The sequence below is a fragment of the Typopeltis vanoorti genome, chromosome 23 (genome assembly GCF_054136105.1).
Source record: "Typopeltis vanoorti isolate ZY-2024b chromosome 23, IOZ_Tvanoo_1.0, whole genome shotgun sequence".
NCBI classification, from domain to species: Eukaryota; Metazoa; Arthropoda; class Arachnida; order Uropygi; family Thelyphonidae; genus Typopeltis; species Typopeltis vanoorti.
Genome location: NC_143571.1, coordinates 26,276,923 through 26,297,251, shown reverse-complemented (window position 1 = coordinate 26,297,251; position 20,329 = coordinate 26,276,923). Strand labels below are relative to the sequence as shown.

Genomic DNA, 20,329 nt, shown 5'->3' with positions numbered 1-20,329 from the left:
CCTCATTGGAGTCGGTTTTCCTGTCCATTGAATCTATGAATGTCTTAACAATGCAATTTTGATGTTCTTTCCAAAATGGCGCTTTGATTTATTATTGAAAGATCGATGGAATTCGTTTTCTCATATCACTCAGTGCCATTTCAATCACTTTTTAATTGCCTGGGAAAAAAAGCGTTGTAGACTTTTTTTTTTTTTATTCGATTGGAATTGCCAGCAACAGTTGGAAACGTTCTGTCCTGACAGAAGCTTTTTTTTTTTTTTTTGACAACTTTGACGCCAACAAAACTCCGGAATGTTTCTTGAAATCATGCATCCACTGACAAAGGAAAAACCAAAAGCTTTCCTCATTTATTAGCAATGTGTAACCGTTTTGAAAGTGTAGAACAAAGAAGGCACTGTGTAATTAATGAAAACATCATTATTTCGCTTAAATTTTCACGTGCTTTTCTTTAACAAACATAAACAGGATTGCTAAAGAAAATATTCAAGAAGCAAGTCGAATCCTCCCACCGAAAAAAAAGAAAACAAAAGAAAACTGTTAACTAACCACTATAGGAAAACACCGTTTTATCAAATCTTCCTGTTTGCCTTTAATATTTACCCCTTCTAATGGAAACTTGCAGCAAGCGTCATCTTTTGTTTCTCACAGCACACGAAGGGACTTATGAAAACTATAAAAAACACACGATACTTTTCAAGTTTTTTTTTTTTAAGCAACACGTGGAACCACTTCGAAATGGAGATATATTCGATTAATCGCCATCTCCACGTGGCCTTACGAACGATAACCTATTATAAACATATTAAATCTAAATGGACAAATCTGCAAAAATTCAGAGGAACGTTCTACGTTCGAATAAAAAAAAAAATGAAAGAAAACAGAAAAACTAAGTTTTAAACTTCACTTGTACAATATTAATAACCAGACTTCATCCTCCTTAACAGATTCCACTCGGATTGGAACCTGCAGAATATTAAATGACTCTATCCTTGGCTGAAAATTTCAGCAACCTGATATTGTGTTATTAAATGTGTATATTCTAGATTTGAGGGGAAAAATTCTGCTGCTTCAGAATTAGATTGGGAATTCTTATTCCCCTTTTTTTGAAAGTAGTTTAAGTCTACAAACTATCAGCGAATAAGATACATTTGTACCTCACGTTTTTATTGGATGAAATTCAAAACTATGTAGTACATCAAGATTATCGAGTGAATCATTCAAAAAACATTTTGACTAAATTTAATTTAAAATAATAACTTCGTGTAAACGAAGTTATCACTTTAAATTTTGTATCACTTTAAAATGCAAATACAATTTAAAATTTGTATTTGCATTTTATCGCCAATAATTGTTTAAATAATTCATTGTTGTTAAAACTTTTATTTATTTTCAGGTTGCATTAATCGTCGCTCAAGATTGCTAGAGAAATGCACCTGTTTTCATTTACTTATTTTTTTTATGCATATACTTTTATTGAGATATTCTTTGTCATCGAATTATACTACGAATACTGACTGTCCCAAAAATAATAAATATTCATAATCTAATCCGACTAAAAGAGCATCTATAGCTCAGTTGATTTCGACGGATCCTTTTGGTTCTAAAGACAGGGCTTTAAATCCCGTCTATGATGTGAAGAACCTTTATTAGAGCTTTTCAATCGAAGGTAAGTTATCCGGTCTCAGGATTCGTTCCTCGTCAGAAACTCAGGTTTTTCGTTCCCGAAAACAGACAAATGAACACATATCTAAACCAGACATAAATACTTAGAGAGAAAAACAGATGAAAAGACGTATTAGTGCTGTAATCGGAAACTAAAAAAAAAAAAACTTTTAGTCAAATTAAAACAGATAATTTTTATTGAAAGGCTGCAAAGTAAAATACATTTAAATTAAAGCATAAATTAAGTATAAAAGAAAGAAAGACAACAAAAGTAGGCAATTGCTTCCTTTCAAAGAGTACATTTCGCTTGTCAGTCAAGAAACGAAGAGGATAGAAGTAGTATCAGTCTGTCTTTTCGTTATTAGCAGAAAAGGGTGGTTTTGATGGTTCAAAATTTAAAAAAAAATTTAAAAAAAGCTAAGGATTAGTTTGTAACGAAGCTTCAGGAATTTCCAACAAAAAATTCCTGTAGAAGAAAAGATGTAAGTGTGTAGTGGGAGAGGTTTTAGCGGTTCTTCGGCTCTTGGCGAGTGTATACAACAGCCGAAATAACCCGCGCCACAATAGTCTCGAGAATCGAAGAAATTAAGCAGCATTACTTAGCTTGATTATTAATAGTAATTATAAGTTATTTTTTCCTTAAATAAATATACATTTCACATGTGAAATGAAAAAAAAAAGTAATTAAGTTGAAAAGGGAAAATTTATTTCAATAGTAAATATACCTTGATAATGTGAGTGAAGGAGAATTCTGTATGAAATGGAGTGGGTAGTCCTGTTTTAATTGAGTTTTTGGAAATCGGTAAACAAATATTTCCATCTTCACTGACTGAGTTTCAATGTATTTGCGTGACCTTTACATAAGGAAACGATGTTTCTAATCTTAATCTTAATTAGTATTTATTCGTATGTACAGGTCCGTGTTAGTGTCATTCCCACAAAATGTTTCAAACTATAGCATATTAAGTATATCTCACTGGTTCATCTAATTTGACTAAATAAATTAAAAAAAAAAAAAGGAAACTGTGCAGTGCTTTTTTTTTTTTTTCCAAAAAATCTCATGGAATTTTTTACTTCACTAATTAGAAGATATTATATAATGAGTTTAATATCATTTCTAATCTGAGAATATAGATTGACAGATTAGATTGTAGAATCTGTAAAATGTAGATTTAGTGGTTTTTATTTATTTATTCGTATGGAGTTTCCTCCCTCTTTCCCCCCCCGTCCCTATTGGGGCGAGTAGTGCTCCCTGATGGGGGGTTTTAGTATTTATGGCTGTAGATCCGTGTGTGTTCATGGGGCTGGTTTGCGGGATGAAAAACGCCAGATAAACTGCCGGAAAAAAACCTACTGCCCGCGCCCAAGACCGGCTAACTTCGCTATGGCTGAGGAAGATCCTCAAATTCCTCACGTCTTCGACAGGAATCGAACCTGGGACACTCCTTCCACAGTCATATGGTTGCGAAGCACACAGCCACTAGGCTAAGCGCGCGGATAATCGATTTAGTGGTAATTATTATTAAACGTCCGTTGTAATTAATAAGTTTAGTTTAATCCTTTATCCAAGTGTAAACAAAGTTTGCGCCTGAAGTATCTTCAGGACTGAGGCAGCTCGTGGTAAAGGTGGACCAAGCTCTCATCACTCCTTGTCTCAGTATCTCCCATAAAGCAAAGCACATCTCCTTGCAGTCATGTATAGTACTATGCATTAAGGGAAGAGCCACTACCCAGACCGGTTTCGACCTTTATTGAAGTCTCATCAGTGGGAGCCAGACCTAGAGGTGGTGATACCAAGGTGAAAGCAATGGAGAAGTCATCTTTACCTTTATGAGTTGCCAAAAAATGTCTCACCTTATTATTAAATTACTCTGGATTTAGAGAAAGATGTTGGAAGTTTTTTTTTTCACTTTGTTTGCTTACACTTAGATAAAGGATTAAACTGAATTTATTATAGTCTACCTTTACCACGAGATGCCTCAGTCCTGAAGATACTTCAGGCACAAACTTTGTTTGCTTACACTTGGATAAAGGATTAAACTAAATTTATTAATAATCTATCCAAGTGGGAAAAAACTTCCAACGTCCGTTGTAATTATTTTTATTTACGATACCTGTCAAATGTAATCTCATTTTTTTATAGTTTTAATTCTTAAAATATTCATTCTAAACTTCACAAACTGCCAGAAATCAAATACAATCCAAAATCATACCAAGATACTGTTTCATGTGAAATGCTATGCTTGGTCAGGCTACTTTCATCTTCATTCGTTTATTATTATTATTATTTTTTTCAAACTTATTAACAAACAACATTTTCTTTAAATGCTTCTAAAGAGATTTTAAATCACATATTCCATATTAACTCGCTTATTTTAGATTCAAATTCGAATAAAGTAAACGACTAGCATCAGTCTGCTAATAATAATACACTAAATTCATTAACATTAGCTAAACTAATTGAATTTCATTTTTGCAGAGCGATTCCTTACCTCCCATTTCTTTGTTTGGTTGTAGTAGAATTCCAGAGTCCATTGTTAGCTTTTTCTCTTTTTACAGTTTCTGTGTTACATTGTCAGTTTCAATGGGCAATATTTCATTGTTAAGAAAGTCGTTTATAACGGGATGAATGGTAGAAACAATAGAGATTATCATTGATTGTTGTAGATTGCATTGACGTAACTCATTGTGTATACGAAGTCATTAGATTTACTGTTGTGCATTGAACTTTTACAATCTAAAAATAGATGATTTATTCTTGCAATAATCGCTTCTATTCAATCATAGTCTTTTTGATTTCAATCATTCTTCTATCATAAGTCTTGAACATCACAGGAGGCAAAGAAAATGTAACAGGTTCCTTTACTTCCCATCAACAACGGCGGGGCGTGCATGGTAGAGAGGTCACCTTTAATTCTGAGATAAGTACAAGAGAAAAAAATCAGTGGGAGGACCTAAGGATTTGGGTGGGGCATTGGCACTTACTTTTATGGAGGGATGACTGTCAATTCTGTCTTTCGCAATGCTACTTATCACCATGGAAGATAATAAATGTGATTTTCTTTTTTTTATCGAAACTGAAGAAGGAGATTATAGATTATTTTCTTAATAGATTTATAAGAGATACGTTGAAACAACTTGGGAAAGATTTCCGTATCTATCTAAAGAACTTAGAATTATCAGTTGGCAAGAACAGATGTTTGTAAAAGCGTCTGAATAGACAAGAACATATGTTGCAAAGTTTTACCAAATTTATGGGTAAATATTGACTAAAATTAGTCTCCTGTATTTATGTGTTGCTGACAGAACAACTGGATTGGTTTGTTCGGTGCCATTTCTTATTAGCGAAACAAGCCACCATCTATTGATTATATTGATGAAGTTTAACATTTAATTAATTAAGAGATAAGTCATTAAACCATAATTAGCATAATTAACTCGTTTCTAAGATGGGGAAAAAACAATTTTGGAATCTTCAAGTGGAAGCAAAGGCCCACAGGCAGAACCCGATAGGTGCAGTTATTTCATGGACCATAACCTTTATTTAGTACGACAAAATAGCCCTCGGGAGCGGGAGGGAGATAAGCAAGTATTTCCTCTGCAGAAGCTAACGTCCGCAACACACCAGAATGGTTAAAGGGGAGCTCGTGAGACCAGCGAGACATGTGTGTGACGAGGTGATAAAAAGTTTGTGGCATTTTTTTATACACTTATTTATTTTGGCGACACCGAGTTCCAATAGATGGTATTACAGTTAATCCTTTAATCTTCTAGCTTTTATCTTCCATTTTATTTCAGTAAGGGACTGAGTTTCTTGTTCGTCTCCTGTCTCTTCCCCTGATACTTAACGGATTACTGATTCGGTGAATTGCCTTCTTTAATGTCTTTTCACACAAGAGAAAGTCTTTGAATATCATCTCCTAAGGTTTTTTTTTTTTTTTTTTTTTTTTTAAATGTCACATTTTCTGTACTCTGAACCCTACCGAAAATATGTCGCAAAGTTAGACAACATACCTTGCAGTTTTTAACGCATTTCATATAATTACTACAATTATATTTGCAGAATGTAGGAATTATCTTCCCCCCCCCCCTAATTATCGTAATAAGGAGGTTACATCATTTGACATATTCAACACGTAGTGTTGAGTTGTACATTATCACACCTTGGCTATTACCACACGTTGGACTGCCTCATAAGAAAATCTTTTCATGGCTGTCACAAGGATCCAGTTCCTCCTCTTTTCAACTTTAATAGTCTTATCTGAAGGTTCAGTGGCTTTCCTTTGTTTCCTCAATAGTATTCCAGCATGTAATTTTCTTGTCTAAAAACAGGAAAGTTTGAGATTTAAAAAATAAAAAGTAAATGCCCCATAAATTGTTTTTTTTTGTTCTCCGCAATTTTCAGAGGCTCTGTTGGTTTTCTTAAAACCATCTGCATGATACTTCAAGTGCAGATGACATTGAATGATCAGTCTGTTCTTTCTTTCTGATATTTACCCTACTTTTCGTTAAGGGGAAAATAGGCTTATATGTTTTTCCCCTCCACCTTATAACTTTTGAACTCGTAAATTGAGTTTCCTGAAACGTTGTATGACTACCATGCTACTAGAGGCGCCTAAAGAGCATCTTTCATAGATTTCAACAAGGGACAGGAAATTGTAGGGGAAAATGGAAGCTACACGATAATTGTTCTTTTTAGGGACTTTTGGTAACCGAGATCTAAAACTACGAAAAGAAAAGTTTATATAATATTTGAAGTTCAAAGTCCAAAAAGTGAACAAAGCCATATAACTTCAAATTTTCAGAAGACGAATATTATTCCAAGCTCACAAATCGTGAAATGTTTACTAATCATGACCATATGCCACAGTATACTATACTGGCAGTTGTTTAAAAATCTTAAATTTCATTTTAAATTTTGTAAAAGTTTTATAAATTTATTTGGAAATTAATTTTATTTTAAATTTAAAAAAATATTCAAGATATTTTTTATTTTTCTAATAATAATTAGAATTTTTTCCCAACACCTGTTAGAAACTTCATTCATTTTGATATAGATAATGTACATGGAGGGAAGGTAATGGATGAGCCTTTTTAGGACTTCCAGGGTAACAAATGGCAATGCTATAACCAATGAAGTTTTAACTGAGGCTCGGGTATTGCCGTTACCCAGCCATGACTAGAGCTTTTTAGCTCAATAACATCCTATCCACACAGATTATCTTCATTCAGATGACGGGATAAAGAGTCAAGGACTCAGTCCATCGCCCAGTTCTTATAAGAACTTAAGGTAATGGATGATCAGGAGATGCGATGATTAATAACCTTGGAGGATAATGGATGGCAATGCTGTAGCCAATGAAGTTCTAACTGAGGCTCGGCTATTGCTGTTACCCTCCTGCCATGATCAGAGCTTTAATAGCTCAATAACACCTTATCCCTACACTGACCTCTACGGATAACGGGGAAGATGAAAAGCATTCTTGCTTCGCCCCTTTAAGCCAGTCCTTATAAGGGTAATGGATGGGAATCGAGGTGGGTGAATCAATCGACCATGAGATGTGGTGATTGATTCATTCAATCCAATACCCTTGGAGAGTAATGGATGGCAGTGCTGTACACAATGAAGTTCTAACTGAGGCTCGGCTATTGTTAATATGAGTACGCTCTCTTAAGGTTTTTGCCTTAAGGGAGCAATTTGAGCCTCCGGGGAAAGTGTTCTCCGGCACGGCCCGCTGAGGGGCTTTGTCGGTGAATGCTTTTCTTCGGAATTTGAGTGGTTCTGCTCAGTGGTGGCATGTGGGTGGAAGGCCATCACTGAGTGGAGCCAACACTGAGATGGACAGTCTTTCGCCCACAATTGAGTGGCCTAGGGATCGTTCGAATTTTTAGATCCGTTATCTACAGATAACGGAGAAGATGAAAAGCATTCTTTCTTCGCCACTTTAAGCCAGTCCTTATAAGGATTAATAGATGGCAAACGTCTATCCGGTTGTAACGTGTGAAAGTAAGTGTAGAATATAATTATTCGTTTAATAATAATTTTGCTCTAAAAATGTATTCGCTTATTTTACTTCCAAGAGAGCCGCTAATATTTATTTATGATGTTTTACATTTCATTCATACCGAGCCACCGAAATAACCATGTCCAAGTTTGTTTACGGATCGTTTTCTGACAGTAACAGAGCCATACCTTAACAAAGAGCACGACCTCCCTCTCTATCAAGAACAGCCTTGCCTTTGCCAATGTATATGTACGTGTATGTGTGATCCCTCGGATGCTACGGTTAACTGCGTCCTTGACTTTCGTTCGCCAAGCCAAATGACAGCCAAGACCTTGAGACGTTTTGTCTCATCTTAGCAGCAGATAAGATGCCCTAGACCAGTCGTTTATCCGCTACAAAGGGGAGGTAAAATGCTCGTAAAGAGTAAGAATAACTTAAATAAATCTCTCTTTTTTTAATTACTTCTCGAGCTTAGAAGGGAAAGAGAGAGATGTTTATATCTACTCACGCAAAGAGCTATCACATAGGTAGACAGTTGAGGGTTGATGGCCAATTAAAGCTTCCCTTTTTTGAGATAAGAAGGCAAGTGGGAAGAGGAAATGTGTTATTTTTAAACTGTTTAGTGAAATAAGAAGTTACAAGCGAAACTTTAACATGTCTCTGGTCTAAAGAACTCGCTAAAATGATCAAACATTTCTTATTAATGACCCATTTTTCTGAAATGACACTTTCCGTGATTGTTGCAAGCTGAAATAGTTAAAATTAGACTTCAGCTTACAGCTACAAAATTAAAACAAATTTCCTTTTCATGAGATTAATTAGATGATGCAAGATATCGTATAATGTCAATTTAAGTGTCTAGCTGATAAACCTGTTTGGTAAACTAATTATTCAGCTTTCTTAGCAATGAAAAATCGAAGCCTTTTTAATTATATTTTTGTTATTACAATGTTTTTAATCATTCGTAGCGCAATGACAAATGCAATATTTGTCTCAACCTTGAATATGACCTTCGTATTGGAAAAATCGTTTTCTGCTCAGTAAAAAGATTCTAATTGAAACCAGCCTAAAAGCTTCTTCTGTCTCTTAGGGTGGGTAGAATCCCGTGATTAGAGGTCAAGACGAATTAATGCAGTTCGTACGACACTCCTCTGCTGCATTTCCTAAGAGCAAAACTGGGCCGGTTTGCCGGTTTTGAGGTACGAAAAACCTGAGTTTCCTGCAGGAAAACCCTCCACCTCTCCAGACCGACCAACTCACCGTTTAAGCCTAAAATATTTACGGCTTCTGTAATGCGACGATGTTCTTTTGGGAGAAATATGGATTCGATTCCGATCTCAGTAGATGAACGAAATTTTATGAGAACCTTTCTGGTCAGTATTGTCCTTTCCGAATCATGGGTTTATCGTCTTCCAAAGGGCAGAACGTATACATAATGTTATGCAAAATTTATCTCTCTTTATTGTCCGTAATGAACATTCTAAATGTACTTAGAATTATTGATTAGTATATATATTGTGAATGCCGGCTTTGTTGGTCGATCCTGCTCTCCAACCAACAAATCGTGGGTTCGAATCTCACTATGCGCATGGATGTTTGTAACTGTCTTTAGATGGGAGACGAATTTCATCACCCTGCTTACTGGAGGCCTGAAGTGGCTTGTTTTTGGTCTCTAGAGCAAAGATTACAACGCTTACGAATAACCTTTCGTGGGAAACAAAAAATAAACAAAATTTTGGCAATAATTATAAATAATTGACCAGGATTGATAACTGTGCAGCATTACCAGGAGAAGTTAGTTTAGTTCAAGTTTCCTTGAGGAAGTAAGGACTTCTTCAACCTTCGTCCTAGACGGTTAACTCTCTAGGTTCGGTAGAGCTAAATTTTTCTCGAGACAGTTCAAACTCCAGAGCTTTCCGGCCAAACATCGACTGTATGTATTCCTTCCAGTTACGCCAGAAGATTGTGGCAATTAATACAAAGAAAAATTGGCATTTTTCTTTACATTAATTGATTTTTCTTTCTATTTTTGCATTAGTTTTGCGCTTTGCATTATGTTTCACTAACGTATATTAATCTTTATCCTGGCCCTCCTCTTTGCTTTTTTTTTACTAATTACATGTAGTATATTAATGAACTAACCGGTCTAGCTTAATGTTTTTCCGCTCATTGTATTATTCTATAATTTGTTCACTTTAATTATTTAGCTCATTAGTAATCGACGGTTGAACATCCTCCCAGGTGATAATAAAACATATTAGCAGTAGTTGATCATAAATTTCAAAACAATAACAGAAAATAGATTATATAAGGTATACATGGTCCGCCATTTTACTTGCTTTCAGAGTCAATAGATAACAATATCGAACAGCATTCACAGTAGAACAATTTTGATATATTTTCAAATATATCAAAATTGACATTGACAACATAATGGGACTGGGAGGGAGAAAAAATGCATTTCATTTAGATGGCGTCATAATATGAATGTAATAATATTTCATTTAGATGGCGTCATGATATGAATGTAATAATATTTCATTTAGAAGGCGTCATGATATGAAAGTAATATTTCATCTAGATGGCGTCATGATATGAATGTAATAATATTTCATTTAGATGGCGTCATGATATGAATGTAATAATATTTCATTTAGAAGGCGTCATGATATGAAAGTAATATTTCATCTAGATGGCGTCATGATATGAATGTAATAATATTTCATTTAGATGGCGTCATGATATGAATGTAATAATATTTCATTTAGATGGCGTCATATATTTTAGGTTTAGGATTGACGCAGTCTAATTATTGTGATATATAAAATATATCACAATAATTAGACTTGTCGTTGGCGCGCGCGCACGCACACATACACACAAATGAAGTTTATCCAATATGGAAGATGTTACTACAGAAAAATAAAACCAAGGTTTGAATGTGGGAGATCCCATTAACCTCTAATTATCTAGAGCAGTGGAGGACTTAAGTGCTACTTTAGTTGTCACTAAAATTTCCTGAATGTCTAGACTGTAATACTATCAATCAGATAATCGTAAGTTAATCCTTTGTTTCTTGTACTCACGTAGCTCGAATCTAATACCGACATTACCAGGCCAAACACGTAGTTGGACTTGAGACCTTTAATGGATCGTGTTTCAGTCATATTTCCAACTCTGTCGACATCGCAACCACACATCGAACTTACCATAGTCGAGGTGCTGTAAGTACATAAAAATTTAATGATCCCCTAAAGAGTGAGGTGCTTTTGTTTTTCTTACATTCCTCTGATTGCAATTCGTTATCATCTACTATCTGTAATGGCAAAGAACTAGCCTGGCTTTCACTTTCCTTTCGATAAGACTTGGGATAATTTTTATTGACCATAATTAAATTTGTCTTTGACAAGTTTTATCTCTTTCCGTGATACGTCATGTAGCTGCTTTCTAAACGAGGGCAGAGTTCTGCTCTTGTATAATGTCAGTATTCTTGCCTTTCATTGTTTAAGTGGTATAGTATTAACTTAAGTTGCCCATTTCACTACCAGATGGCAGATGGAGATTAACAATTCTTTGTTAATCAAATTGATATAAATTGTCTCTTTCATAATTTTTATGCAACAATGGAGATTAATAATACTCTGCTACTCAGACTTCTATATTGTCTCATTTTAATTGCTATGCAACAATGAAGATTAACAATACCTGCTTATCAGAATGATACATATTGTCTCTTTCATAATTTTTATGCAACAATGGAGATTAACAATACCTACTAATCAGACTGATACATATCGTCTCTTTCATAATTTTTATGCAACAATGGAGATTAATAATACTCTGCTAATCAGACTTCTATATTGTCTCTCTTTAATTGCTATGCAACAATGAAGATTAACAATACCTGCTAATCAGACTGATACATATTGTCTCTTTCATAATTTTTATGCAACAATGGAGATTAACAATACTCTGCTAATCAGACTGATACATATCGTCTCTTTCATAATTTTTATGCAACAATGGAGATTAATAATACTCTGCTAATCAGACTTCTATATTGTCTCTCTTTAATTGCTATGCAACAATGAAGATTAATAATACTCTGCTAATCAGACTTCTATATTGTCTCTTTTTAACTGCTATGTAACAATGAAGATTAACAATACTCTGCTAATCAGACTGATACATATCGTCTCTTTCATAATTTTTATGCAACTATGAATTTTTTTGTATTAGAACCATTCTAATGGTGATATCATTCGCGAGACAATTTTTACAAACATAAGAGAAATATTTCTGAACGTATGCAATGATTTTAGACAGTATATTCTGATAATAGCATACTTTGATATATACTATATACTAAATTTTAAATTGTTGTTTATAGAATATTATTTAGTGATCTAAATGCGAGAATAAACTGTTTTAATGGAGTAATTGTTTTCTTTTTCTTTTTAAACGTCTATTTGAATAAAGGTTCTTGATCTACTGTTCCATACATCTTAAGATAGTTTATTTAACCTGCAGCCTGAATAGAAAATTTGATCCATGTTTACATAAGGCTGACATGATCTATAACGACATCTTAACCTGCATTCAAGACACCGAATACTGGACTTGCCTACTCCAAGTTCAGTATGCAAAGAGTGTTACTGAATACTTAATAACCTCTTTGAGAAATCGAGTTTAGCATCACAGATTCAAGGCTGACAAAGTCAATGAAGGAATCCTTTCAGGAAGGGAAGAATTTGGTAAGAAAGGGAAAGAATATTAACCGCAACTTCCACTTAAGGCAAAAGAGTGAAACAAACCACGTGACTTACACCTATCCGGAAGAGATTCAGTTTCTTTCTGTCATCCCAAAATGATAACAAACAACAGCTGTTTTTGCTTCCTTCTTACACTGACGGCTTGATTGTATGTGATCGTACAATACATAAGTCCTATTGGCTGTAAGGAGACCTACCTGGCTCCTTCATGACGTACTGGGTACGATGACTCCACCGCTTTGCCAGGTCTGTGCTACTTGCTGCCAGGGCGAGGGGTAAGTACGGGGATAAACTGAGCGGCGGATAGGGGGGGGGGGAGTAAAGTTCTTGTTGGTTAGTTGACGGGCAAGCCCTTGCAAGATATAAACAGGGTCTAGAGCGGGTACTCCCAAGGTAACGCTGTCTCACTGGGAACGCTGTGCATCGCGAGTGTTCCACTTGTACAGTGTATACCTTGCTAAGCTTTATCACCTTTGAAGGCCCTACACTAACAATACCATCTCGTATTATCCCCCAGCTGACGTCTCCTTCTATTCAACATGCGGTTCTACTGGGCTCTCATCCATTTCTCTTGAGCGACTGCTTTCTTCGTCCTTGCGTAACGAACTGCATAGTTTTCGGATTGCGTGACATTCCATCGCTCCCAACAAAGTCGTTTTTACTGCCCAAAATGACAAACCAAAGTCGATTGAAAGTTGTAGTTCTAGGTATTTCTCGTGCTGGTAAATCAGGTAAGCCATCTGTTTTTTTTATTTTTTTATTTTTGTTACTTTTAGTGTTAATAACTGAAAACAGTTCGAATGAAGAGACCAGTTTTGTTTGCTGTTTCTGTGTTTGTTTTTAGGTGATTATTCATCGATTGCTTCCGCGTTTGGGATAAGTTTGCATTCGTTAGGGTGTACGCGAGAAAAATCAAACACTCTACGTGTGTACAAAGAAATTTTTATTTTTTATTTTAGGTCGTAAACGGCTGTGTTTCGAAGGACTAGCCAGTGAGAAGAAAACGACTCTCCGAAATGTACGATATTTATTTCTAATTTGCTTTCCTATAACGTGTGCTACTTAGTATCTGTGTATTGATGCGCCATCTGCCGGAGATTCAGAAATCCAAATATTTTTGTTTTGCTTTTTTTTTATCTGCTTTCAAATATGAAAGACAGTGATCTCCGAAGGCTTTTATGGAACCGATGATCAGTATCTTATCTATGGATTATGTTTATGTTTTATTCAAACCCTTTTTATGAATATATTTACAACCGTTTCTGAAATAAATTTTAGAGGAAAACAATAATTAATCAATTTTTTAAAATATATTTTATGTATCTATTTAACAAACGTAGGACGTTATTATTTGATGCTCAATCATTCTTCAGACAGCTTGTTAAAAACAAAAACAAAATAATATATATAAACCGTGTTTACATGCTTGGAATACAGTTTGACTATATCATTGAGAAATTAGTTCACATTTGACTTATAAACAACTCAAGTTGCAGGAAAATTAACTTAGTTCGCGAAGAAAAAAAAGTTTCCCACGGATTTCAGTAAGAGAAAAAATTTTTTTTTTCTTTTCTTTAACCTTTCACAAGGTTTACTGTTTAAGGTCGCTAACCGGCTCCTCATCTCAGTGTAAAAGAATAAACTACACACTGTTTCAGGTCTCATAAACAGGCTAACATGCACAGACCTAACACAACTATGTTTTTTTTTTTTTTTTTTTTGTCATATGTTTCGTGCACTCATACCTGACGACCTTGCTGGATTAGTCACGTGGGCTGGAGGCAACAGGGTCTCTGGGTCCGCTAACAGCTGCTTATCAATCACCACAGGATAATCCGGCAAAAAAAAAAAAAAAAAAAAATCTATTTGCGCCACTTCCGCAGCGCGCACACACACACACACACACACACACACACACACACTGACAGACATACAAAGTTAGCCACGTGAATGGGGTGAAAGGTTGCAGCGTCTCCTCCTTCATCTTTATCCATGAAGTTACGTAAATAAAGGAAGACAAAGTGTGCTGGTGCCGAGGATATGTACTTGACCGTTTCGCCCACTGACCTTTAGTGTAAAGCCGGAACGTAAGTGTTAAGTATTTTAACTTGATCCGGCTTTCATCAATCCTAAGGTCGCAGATATAATTCAGTACCTTCCATCAAACCGAACCGCAGGGCTAGCTAGGTGGAAGGCCATTGGAGATACTTCTCTTGTGGAACAGGTTAGGCTTAACAACATAATTAAACAGACACTAGGAAAACGCAAAAAAAGGTAATCTGATATAACAAACAGGTTGGTCGGTCCATAACACTTTATGGCACCTATTGTTCTTATTAAGGTCTTCCTCTTCTTGAGCTGAATTTTAAAAGTTGAATTTTAAACGATTGACCTCTATTAGGTCTCTTACCTCCGCATAAAAGAAACGGTTCCTTGTATTTCTGCGTCAGAAATGGCTTGTTTGAAGAACTGTTATTATTATTATTATTATTATTATTATTATTATTCGTGTTTTTCCTTTTTTATTTCATTTTTTTTTTAATAAAATCGAATGCCGTGTTTAACGTATAGAACAGAATCGGTAGTTCCACAGTGTATTGTGCAAATGTCACGCAGTCATCTTTAAGATAATTCATTTCTTCTGTTTTTGGTTGTAAAAGACATTTAAACTATGTGATAAAACTGTTTGTATTCATTCTTTGAAAAAAAAAAAAAACATCAATTCACTCAGGCAGGAAAGCCATTTCGGTTGGATGAAAATATATTTTAGCATTGGAATGCATCTTAGATTCCAATTTCGCATTTTAGATTCTGACCAACTTAGGAAGTCGATTTTGAGGAAGCGAATGTATTATTTCATTTGTGTGTATTATGCCTGTTGAATGGAATAATAGATCGAGTGTCAGAGGGATTTTAAAAAAAATGCCCCGCCACTTCCATCTTAAACCATTGGGTTTAAGATGGAAGTGGCGGGACAATCAGCTTCGGAAAAGGATTAAAATATTTTTCGTGTCCTCCTTGATGGGTACTCAAGACCCCAAAACACGTGTCTTTTATCATGGATAAATATAGAATTAACAAGGCCAAAAGTAATTATCTAATATAAAAACTAATGAGGTAAATTATGAATTCAATTCAGTACACACATCACTTCTATTCGCGTTCACAACTAATTTCGGCAGTAGTGCTTGTCTCCATTTAGAATAGTTTGCGTAGATAGCGTCGTCCTAAACAACATAAACAGGCTACATCCCACACGCTCTTTATTTTAGCTTTTATCTCGTTCTTCATCATATTTCCTTCTTTGACTGAAGAATTTCTATACTTCAGAAATTCTATTTCCGAAATACAGAATTCTATACCTAGAATTTTAATATATATTATATGAGTAAATTTTGCCAGGTGGCGAGTAGCTGCAGAATGCACAAAATAGATCCCCCCCCATTTAATAACAAAATAACTTTGTAAATAAAATATTTTTAAAGAAAACACAGAAAGATATTACTACAACAAATTATCGTTTCCGAAAATTCAATGTTATTTTTACTGTTCTTCTTATTCCTATTATTTATTCACTTTTCCTTCTTATATCCTTAAAAAGCGTGGGTGGGTGGGTGGGTGGGGTGTTGTCCTGGGTGAGTAGGATTTTGTATAATTTGTTGAACCCTGTGCACGCACTGAAATACACACACACACACACACACACACACACACACACACACACACACACACACACACACACACACACACACACACACACACACACACAAAATGTAAATAGCTTCAGGTCATAGACCTGTTTCATTTCTTATGCATGCAAAAAAATCTTATTTTTGCATACTGTTCTGTGTAAACGTCCAGAAATACTTATTTGCCATGAAATGACTGCTCTTTTCTTCATTTTCAATTATTCTTTCTGAATTAATCTGAATTCCAAGATATTTAACAATTCATCACTTTCTCTATCATTTTTCTGTTTATTGCTAACTTACACTTGATTGGTTATCTAATAATCACATTTTATTGATATTTCCATTATATATTTTGTAAATTTGTTCGACATGATACACTTCTAGTTGAAAATTATTTCCCGTCTATTACTGTTATCACTTCATATACATAGTGGATATTTTACATTATTATAATTTTTTCCATTCAAAAAGCTCTCAGTACTGAAATTTGTATGTAACGGGAATGCTATTGTTTACATCTTTTGTTGTACGTCTAATTTCTTTGAACGAAAATAAACGTTTGTTGTTGAAAAAGAAAATAAGATTGGCAGGCACTTGGTTGGAGAATGGCAGGAAATCGGGTGACTGATAGACAACAGGATATTGTGCCAGGTAGTTTCCCCAGGGTTCTGTGTCAGGATCCTTGTTGTTTAATGTATTCATAAATGATTAGATTTAAATAAGAAGAATTCTTCGTTGATGATGTGAAGGTCAGCAAAGAAGTCAACTGTTCGGATGACCTAAGTTCCTACAATAATTTTAAACACAGAATTGTTTCCATTCATTTTTTTTTTTAAACTCTAATATGGGCAATATAATATGCACCCACTGGATGCAAAAGCCTTACAAAACTCTTCTAAGGCTTTGTTTGCCTTTCAGTTCCAAAAAAAAAAAAAAAAAAAAATTAGACATTTTGAAACATAAGGCGTGAGAATCAAAATGCATCTGACTACTTGAAAATTTTTTTCCCCCTTTTTCTGACACCTATATATACGCCATAATTTATAAGAATTTTCTCATTTGCGACGTGCATTCCAAGTACTGTACTGCTATAGGGTTAGCTGTTTTATTTTATGTGAAGACTACGCTGGGTATAAGTAGTAAAGGATGTTTATAATAGTCCATAAAGATGCCCTTGAGCGATGTAGGGTGCTTCCTTTAGCCAATGATTAGTACAGATTGTTTAAATTTTTGTATGATCGTTATGAGTTTCCAAGAACAAAATATTTACTTGTTCTCAGAATATCTTTAATAAAATGATTTATGGCTACAATTCTCTTTGAAACGATCTTCCCCATACTGTTTTTTCCAATGATTAAGACCTTAATTTCTTCGACAAATTCCTTTCTTCCTTCTTGCCCATATATGATCCTGTCGTGCCGTAGTTCTTGAGACCTCTCATATGAGGGGATTGATATAAACACAATCTAAAACTAGACAGCAATCAACATAATTGAAGATTCTGATTCATCGCAACCAAAAAACTTGGCAAGTGAGACCGAAAGTGAAATATAACACATGCTCAGAGTTTATTATTATTATTATTATTATTAAAGAATGAAAACAAAAAGAATATCAAAACAAGCCTTATATTACAAACCATTAGGAAAAAGAAAACCAGGACGTCCTCTTAAGATATTCAACGATGGTTTCCAAGGCCTGAACAGGACACTCTAGGCCTAAATCCTTTCATGATTATAAGGAATCTGTGTCACATTGCCAAACTGTAAATAATGGAAATTTAAATGATTTCATAGAAAACGATGATATGGAAATATAACTTATTTACATATCATCGATCTTCAAGTCCTTCTTTATCTTGCTTTTGCTCCCCCCCCCGTTCATTTATTTTTAAATTCTTATTGCAGTAATCTAGTCATGCATTCATTCGATTAGTTAGGTTGGGAATGCTGTGACAAGATTTTCCACGTTACTATGTGTCAGCATGTACCATTCAATCCATTGACACTTCCAAACGGCTAGTTCAGGGTGCTCTTTTTTATTTTTTTTGTTTTTGTTTTGATATTTCTGAAAGCGTTAGAAGTTTTTATTTTAATAAAAGTAGAAAAGGAGCATTCTTACGTGTCTTCAATTCATTTAGTATGTAGAATCCGCAAAAAAAAAAAAAAAAAAAAAAAATCAACCTGTACCTATTTTAAACCCAGTTCTCGAAGCTATACTTTCTTAATAACTAATTTCTCCAAATAATTGAACTCCTAATTGCTAGCTTAGGGTACTCCACCTTAATATCCGGGTTTTCCTAGCAGACAATACCGACCACAATAACCCCAAATAGCTGGATATTAATGGTATACCCAGAGGATATGCAGCGACCCACTTTTTTATGAAAGTTAAGAAACTTACTACACCTGATGACCTCAATGGTCAGTAAGAGAGATAATTAATTGTACCTAAATCTGCCATGCTTTTCAGAAAAGAATGCACTTTGTACTGTAGCAAAGCCATTTAATTTTGCCTTCCAATTAATATAGGCTTTTATATTAAAAAATATATTAAAATAATAATTTAATCTTAAAAAAAAACAAAAGTTTATATAAATAAAACTAAAATACTTAAGTATAAATCGAATTCTTTATTATAATAACTAGAAACCATTTAGTAATTAATATAAATTTACATTATATTATAAGCCTTAAAAGACTTGATAATCGTACCCGTGTGGTTGCCGGGATAAGAATAGCACCAATGTAGCTAATGCATGTCGTACGAGGCGACTAAAATTGGTACCCTTGGAGGGTAATGGATGGCAATGCTGTAGCCAATGAAGTTCTAACTGAGGCTCTGCTATTGCTGTTACCCTCTTGCCATGATCAGAGCTTTATAGCTCAATAACACCTTCTCCTTACACTGTCCTCTACAGACAACGGGGAATATGAAAAGCAATATTGCTTCGCCCCTTTAAGCCAGTCCTTATCCTTATAAGGACTTGATAATCGACCATGAGATGCGGTGATTAATACCCTTGGAGAGTAATGGATGGCAATGCCGTAGCTAATGAAATTCTAACTGAGGCTCGGCTATTGCTGTTACCCTCCTGCCATGATCAGATCTTTAATAGCTCAATAACCTTATCCCTTACACTGTCCTCTACAGATAACGGGGAAGATGAAAAGCATTCTTGCTTCGCCCCTGTAAGCCAGTCCTTATAAGGACAATAAGCAAACGAGGGTTGGTGGCGAATATTCCAGGATACGAAACCCTGGGAGGGTAATGAATGGCAATGCTGTGGCCAATGAAGTTCTAATTGAGGCTCGGCTATTGCTGTTACCCTCTTGCCATGATTAGAGCCTTAATAGCTCAATAACATCTTATCCCTACACTGTCCTCTACAGATAACGGGGAAGATGAAAAGCATTCTTGCTTCGCCCCTTTATTCCTTATAAGGAATAAGCAAACGAAATTATGGATGTAGTAATATGATGACTTCTTATTTAGAATATTAATAACATGCATTCTTATGTTGTTAAGTGTGAGTCTATTTCTGTATATTAATAAAATTAACGAATGAAAGTTTGGTTATTTTGTGTTCTTAATAAATTTTGGTCCAATTAACATTGTTGTTAATTTGAAATAAGCACTGTAAAAGCCACGAAGGTATTCTTAGTTTTCTATATTTATGTGGTAGAGGTCAACATCCTCAATCGTTCTTGTATCATTTAATTAGGAAGAGATTGAACCGTGACCTCGGTCCCGCTTCATTGCACATAAAGAGAAATACATCGTCATGTTTTGAATTTTTAACGCCTTCATTCTGGACCAATTTAAGAAAGTCTCCACTAATTAATTAAATTAATTAAGCCTCATATTAGTCTTTCCCACTTGTGAGAGCGGACACCGATCTGTCATGTAGCAAAGAGAAGCCAATCGTTTGGTATATGTTTAAGTTATTATGCTTACAGAAACCAACAGATTACCAAGGCCAATGCTCTACGAGCAAATTAAGATAATGTAACCTTGAACATCCTCGGGCCAAATTTGTAGCAGTTGGCAAAATGTAGAGAGATATATACCGGTTGTTAGGTCATACTCGATGAGCAAAACAAGAAGTAATCTGTATTCTCTTAGCATAAGGGAAATGGTAGCTTTTGTTTCTCTTACTTGCCAGCGACACGATAGCAAACAATAGTACTTGCCTGT

General features: G+C 34.9%; 1 protein-coding gene across 1 annotated transcript in view; it reads left to right on the top strand.

The window, feature by feature from the left end:
- Positions 1–12,871: 12,871 nt before the first annotated feature.
- The window catches only part of LOC150093700 (ras-related and estrogen-regulated growth inhibitor-like protein A), a 48,095-nt gene continuing 40,637 nt past the window's right edge, over positions 12,872–20,329 (top strand). Inside the window, exon 1 of the mRNA XM_090413004.1 lies at positions 12,872–13,171. Within this exon, the coding sequence (XP_090269130.1) occupies positions 13,111–13,171 (61 nt within the window). The 5' untranslated portion in view covers positions 12,872–13,110. The remainder of the gene's footprint in view (positions 13,172–20,329) is intronic.